This window comes from Bactrocera latifrons, unplaced genomic scaffold, assembly GCF_001853355.1.
Source record: "Bactrocera latifrons isolate USDA-ARS-PBARC rearing strain unplaced genomic scaffold, ASM185335v1 scaffold_171, whole genome shotgun sequence".
Classification (NCBI taxonomy): domain Eukaryota; kingdom Metazoa; phylum Arthropoda; class Insecta; order Diptera; family Tephritidae; genus Bactrocera; species Bactrocera latifrons.
The window spans coordinates 428,838-435,492 of NW_017535197.1; the positions used below are offsets into that span (position 1 = coordinate 428,838).

A 6,655-nucleotide genomic window follows, 5' to 3' on the forward strand; every position below is an offset into this window, starting at 1 on the left:
TAAGTTCTTCAACAACAAACAAGTGCGACTTTAAGCCAACAAACCCAACCCAATTTTTAACACCGGTACATAATCGTATTTATAGTGCAGATGTATTTACTTTTGAATGTTTGTGTTTTTTTTTATTGCAAACACATTTATGAGACAATTTATATATATATATATATATAGTAACTAAGTTAGAAACAAAAGTAAATTATTTAACTTTTCTACCATATATACATATATATATTTTTACTTCATATATGTGCCGATTTGTAGTTGTCACGCACTAAACCACAGGGATGACTGAATTCCTGATAACCAGAATGTACCCAAATGTTACAAACTAAGAAGTAAATGAATAAGTTATTTCTATTGTGTTGGAATGTACAAGTCTTATGCATATTCGGAGCTTACTTCGCTTAGTGCCCTTGATTACAGGGCAGCCGGCATGTAGAGTGCGTCTGTCGGGATCCAGAGACTTATGCAAATTACGCCACATAATCATCGAACCCTTTACGGGTTTTGCGTAAACATTCAAGAGGGGGAATACGGTGTAACCGCCCTGCTCGACGTCAGAAGCCTGGTAATAATGACAATTTTATAAAAAGATTTTAACTCAAAATAGTGTATAATTGAACATACAAAGAATAAATGTGTTGCTATGCGATTTCCAATCCACGGAGATTTAGCTTTATGATCCTGTTAAAATGAGTTGATAAAATTGAATCAAATTAATCAAGCATTTCCGATTTTAATATATATATATTTTTTTTTTGTTTACATACAAAGTTGTCGAAAAAGTCGTGGTGTGGATCATATTGTCCGCCGATGCCATAATTTGCCACCTGCATGTCTTCAGCATTTGATAAGTCAAAACCACTTATTGCCGATACCGTACGATGGATGTATTTTAGTGTTGGACTGTGATAAGTTAGCCAGGCTTGTTGGCTGACGCGCACATCGCGAACCGTGTACTCATCTACACCACCAACACGTGAACGCACCATGTGTGCTTCAGACTGTTCCAGTACATCGTCAATGTGTTTATCACTTAGCAATCCATGATACACGACAATTTCGGGATCTGCATGCAATTCTTCTTTTCGCAAGGGTGCCAATATGAATAATGGGTGATTATGAGTATCTAATTTGCACTTGAGTTGATAACGTTCCTTTTGTTCCACTTGTTCACCTTGACACAAGCGTGAGTAGTTAGCGAACCATTCGTAACGCTGCAAATCAATCAAACTGTCGAAATCGGTGCGATTTTGTGATTCTTTTTTATTCATAAAAAGTAGCAGATCTTTAAAGGCGTGTTCCGGATTCATATCTAAGATTTCATTAATGTAAAGTTCCATTTCCTTTCGTTCGCCCAACTCATAACTGGTGAGTGCTAAATATTCTAGTGTTTCGTTTAACAATTTGTTTGCTATCAAATCTTGATCGACTGCAGACGTTTCGTTTTTGAAGTTGTCTCTTCTTTCAATTTCACTTTGATTTACTATGTTGGCATTTTCGTCCCAATCGTACAATACCACAGGAGCAAATACACCATATCGGGGTTCATAAATAAGATCTTCCGTCACATCATCTTCATCGTCGTCGTCGTCGTCACCGTCATCGTCATCATCCCCTACTCCTGCATTGTCATATTCGTCGTCATACTCTGCTTCATTTCTGTTCTTCTCTGTGTCAAGAGGCTCTTTTGCTTGTTGTATTGAATCTTCTATTCCACTCACTTCATTTGCTTCTGGCTTCGTGATCTCTTCATCGTCAACATCATTGCTAAGATCACCGTCAACATCACCGTCAAAATCATTATCAAAATCACCTGAAGTCTTAAATCTCGCAGTATCACCAATGTAAATCAGCTCCAATACTAACAGGAGCCATTCTTTTGCCAAAGGGTATTCCTTAGCTTCGAAAAGATTGCTTGCGATTTCAAAACACTCGACGAGAGAGAGTTCCGAACTTCAGAAATTGAGAGCTATTCACTTTGTTGTGGAAGAATTTTTTTTCTAAATTTGCTTACCCATAATTAACGCCATTGATGACACCATCTGCGAAATCAGTCGTACTTAAGTTATACATGATCTGCAGACGCCCTATACCTTTTGCCGCACCGCGTAGTTCTCTTAAGTCAGGAAAAGATGTTTCCGCAGTCAACGATGTCAGGTTTTCCTTAAGTGCTAAGTATGAATGGAGAACTTAATTAATTTATGATAAAAAAGGTTGGCAATCCGAAACACAATTACGGTACAATATTAAGAATCATATCATAAATTGTATTAAGATTGTTTTGAACAGTCCCTAAATTCCGTCCATTAATGGAATATAATTATATTATATATGAATTAATGTAAATAAATCCATAATTTTCTAAATTAAGGGGCTTTCTGAAACAACTATTGCGATGAAGCCAATTACAGGCACTAATGAACGTGGCAATAACAAACAATAGTTTTCGTCGAACACTCACCTTTAAGACCTTTGTTATACCCCACATTTTCCGTTATTATAACCCAGTCAACTACAATACGTTTAATTAATTTGTATGCATTTAAAGGATTACCCAGATATGCTTCTCGATCCTCCCGCGCCAATGCATGCTTCTCCTTTACTCTCTCTATGAAACTGAAATCAATATAATACAGTTAGCTATGCAATAAGGCTGGTCTTAGCAATAACTTGGCACACACTTGCGATAGACAGCAAAATCCTGCGCCTGAGAATCCAGCAAATTCCTAAACCACTGGATTAAATCTTCCTCTGCGATTGCCAGCACTGGTATGCTGTCGATTGATGAGAAGTACTCAGCTTGACACGTGACAGTCCAAAGTGTTATGAAGAGCAGTGGCAGGTAGCAGTGAAGAATTGTGGTGATTTTACCTTTAACTTTAGGCTTCGGTTTGGTTATAATTCGAAGTTCTGTTTGCGAAGCCATTTTTCAGACTTTCTTCAGTAGTGAGAATGATGCTTTAGTTCTTGACGCTTCCACTACTGTTCTTTAAATGAGAATGTATTTTTCATTACCAGTTATGACGATCAGGAAAGTGTGGCTCAAAGTAAGTCGTTTACAAAACGATTATGTGCAGTTGTTTAAGTTGACTTGGGGCTTATGTATGGTTGCGTGTATGTTACATACATTTCTATTTACCAAGAGTATGGATAAGTGATATGGAAACTATGTGTTACAGATGTACATATAATAAATACATGTATATTTTATGAAATACGTATGTTTTTCAAATTTACATATACATATGTATGTAAGCATCTAATATTTTTTTGAAAGCTGTCAGGCGCTGTTTACTTTATCTGTTATCTAAATGTTGAACTTTGTATGAACTCTATATTTGATGTGAAGTAAATGACGTAAACAAAACACAAATGTGTCTATCGTGAAATAGACAAATAATTAATTTAACTTCAAATCTTCAAGTATATACATACATACATACATAGAAAAATAGTTGACCTATTTCATTTTTTAAGAACAAAATTATAATAGTAAAATATGTACATATGTATAAAAATATTGTTATTTTGGGTTTAAGGTGTGACAGATTCTGATTTCAGTAGAATTAAACATTATTTTCGGACTTCATGATATCTCTTAGAATTTTTATGGGTTTTTATGCTAAATCCGAGAATCAGATTTCAAAACTGTCAGAAACACAAGAAAAATTTATTTAAGGGAAATTAACAGAAATAATATTATATTCTTTCCATAAAATTAAAAGGGTTTCGTATGTGAACTTTAATGTGCGTTCGAAAGGAACGGGACCCTAGCCACAGCGCTATATTCGCCTTGCTAAGCGGTAAAAGTTAATTTTAGTGAATCTAATAGGGCCGTACGAAGATCGCTAACGGAGGCTGAATTTAATAGGTATCGGCCAAGAAAAAAACCATTTTGACCCTTAAAATGCGAATATGCGCTACGGTAGCCAAAAATATACGAACTCAAAAGAAACTTTTTCAGCTCGTATGGTATAACCCACGTCTGACATAAGGTCGGAAAAGTGTTCAAAAAATGAATACCAAAACGAACGGTCATGTGAGAAGAATTTGGAAAGATTGCGGATGTTTTTTTCATATAATATCCACAAATTTATAAACATAATTTTGCTATTATATTAGTAAGCTCTAATTTTTCCTGATTTATTTTTGGTAGCAAAATATTTGAACTTTTAATTTCACAAAATTTGGTTTTCGTTGATTAGAGTACGATCTGAAATCTTACTATATTTACAGCCCAATTAAAATACAATTAGTCTTATTTGACATGCATGGATATTTTTTTTTCAATAAATTTTGAGTGACAATTGGCCGACCTGGTGTTGATATAACAAATGATATGGGTCCTTATTTTATACAAAGAGGATGATGCAGCGTTTTCATGCTATGCTAATTTTACTCGAGCGAAAAAGATAAACCATTGTTTTCTCTGAGTTTTACTATATGCTCCGCCAGCAGCAAGTAAGTCATGGAAAATTTAGACAAACGACTACCTATACTATGTTTATTATGATTCAATAAAAAATTATGAAAAGATTGTGTTTTTTATTTAATTCCAATCTTGCGTAAAGTTTGGGACGCCTTTTAGACACACACATATGTATGTATGTATATAGTATGAACTGCACAGTATCCGCAAGGGACTTATGAAGAATTTATTGCGCTTGAAAAAATCATAAACTCTTTCAGAACAGCAAAATAGGTTGCCAAATAATTGATTGAATTATCTTATGATTAATGAAAATGTTTTCTTAATTTTATGATAAATTATTTTAATTATTATAATCTGAATATATAATATTATATTTTATGTGCTTTTGGTACCAAAATGATATTAATACTTTTCTGAGTTTCTTAAGTAAATATGAAAACAAGTGTGACTCCAAACAAACACAATCCGGTCTAATTTTTAACACGAACACACACATGTGCATTTATTTTTGAATATGTGTGTAGAGAATTAATTAAATAAAAGGGTGCTATATAACGGGTGATCTAAGTAAATGTACTATTTTCAATAGTGTGTTTATAGATCACACCTGTGTCATGTCAAATTGTCATGCTGCTTTTGTTCAGTGTTGTTTAGCTTTTCTTCATGGAAAGACTTAAGCCTCAACAAGGTTTATAAATTGTTAAACTTTATTTCGAAAATTCATGCGCTTAACTTATGGTCAACATAATCGGTTTACTGAGCATTCATTATTGAATAATATACGACCGAATAGACCACGTCCAAAAAACAAAAAAGTATAGCAGCAGTAGATGAAAATATAACCGAAAACCCAGAAAAAACAATGGTTTGGTGTGGTTTGAAGGACGATAATTCCGCTTCATATTTCATCAAACATTATGCTGGTGAGAACGTAAACTTTGAAAATAAATTCAAGCACGTGATCTTGGTTTCAACAAGGCGGTGCCACTTCCCATAGATCGCTTTAATCAATGGATTTATTGAGAGACCACTTCGGTGAACAGATAGTTTCATGTTTTGGGCCGGACGGATGTGAGACGTAGCCGCGAAAGAGATAATCTTCAAGAAACAAATGCCAAAGCATGTTCTTTCGAATGATAATAAACATCCAACATTAAATTTTAAGTTTATGTGTTTTTCTTAAGGGGTTACATGGGTTTCACAGTTTCAAAAAATTGAAAATTTTTTTTTGTCTTATTAAATTCTATAACATCTCTAGAAGATTTTCCTAAATTTTCAAGTTGATCCGACTAATAGTTTCGGAGATACATCCTTGAAAAGGTGGACGCTCAAGGTCAGGTATAGGCTGGGGGCGCAGTAGGTAAAACTTTAAACGCGTTTTTCTCAAAAATATATTTTCAAAGTCGGTTGTCAAGATATTTCGCGAACTACTTAACCGATCTTGATGAAATTTTACACAGGTCATCGAGATATCATTCAAGGTCTTGCATGAAGGATTTTTTTTTTTTTTAATTACAACTATTTAATTATTTAATTACAACTATTTAAAAAAAAAATTTCGAGAAATTTTCATCGAAATTTGCATTTTTTTATAAAAACGTCTGCAAAAAATCCAATTAGCTTATTGTCTTTACTAAAATACGTATTTTTTATTTTTATTTGAGATGATCCTGAAAGAAGTTCTGCTGACAACGCGGATGCATCTTTTTTCCGAGGGACTGCCGGAAAAGGCGTCGTAGTGACTGCCATTTTGATATTTTTTTTTTTTAAATTTTACAAATTGTTTATTAAATATGAGTCTTTTAAATAAAAATAAAATTAATTAAAATAGCAAAAAATTCGAAATTTTTTTTTTTTAAATCAAAAAAATATTACAAAAACGTTTACCATGTGACCACACTAGTATGTATCCTTTATATACATATAGCACGTGGCATAATTTTATACTATACAAACATACGTCTATAGCGTTCAGCTGCTCGTTTGGAAATGCCTAAGAGGCTGCCGTCATAGCAACTATTTTTAGCCGCTTGTCTCGCAGTAACACGAACGTACAGTTATGTGCGAATGTGTGTGTTCACCTTGAAGGCTCGTTCGTGCTTCAAATATAAATAGAAATATACGCACTAGTTCATTTTTTATAATTTATTGCTTTTAACAAATATGGAAAGTCATGATTCATATAAACTTTAAAGAAACAAAACAAATATTTAAAATAAA

General features: G+C 33.6%; 1 protein-coding gene across 1 annotated transcript; it reads right to left on the bottom strand.

Annotated features, from left to right (window-relative positions):
* Window positions 1–227: 227 nt before the first annotated feature.
* On the bottom strand, window positions 228–2,977 carry LOC108966911 (prolyl 4-hydroxylase subunit alpha-1). Its single transcript, XM_018930058.1, has 7 exons — window positions 2,685–2,977; window positions 2,465–2,619; window positions 2,018–2,174; window positions 771–1,956; window positions 628–684; window positions 400–565; window positions 228–328 (listed from the first exon to the last, which is right to left on the bottom strand). The coding sequence occupies exons 1-7, from the start codon at window positions 2,927–2,929 to the stop codon at window positions 240–242; spliced, it is 2,055 nt and encodes a 684-aa protein (XP_018785603.1). The 5' UTR covers window positions 2,930–2,977; the 3' UTR covers window positions 228–239.
* Window positions 2,978–6,655: the final 3,678 nt, after the last annotated feature.

Coding starts and splice junctions, on each gene's coding strand:
- LOC108966911 (XM_018930058.1), bottom strand. CDS start 2,929: ATGGCTTCGCAAACAGAACTTCGAATTATAACCAAACCGAAGCCTAAA. Junction 566..627: donor TAGCAACACATTTATTCTTT/GTATGTTCAATT, acceptor CATTATTACCAG/GCTTCTGACGTCGAGCAGGG. Junction 329..399: donor AATCAAGGGCACTAAGCGAA/GTAAGCTCCGAA, acceptor TTTACTTCTTAG/TTTGTAACATTTGGGTACAT.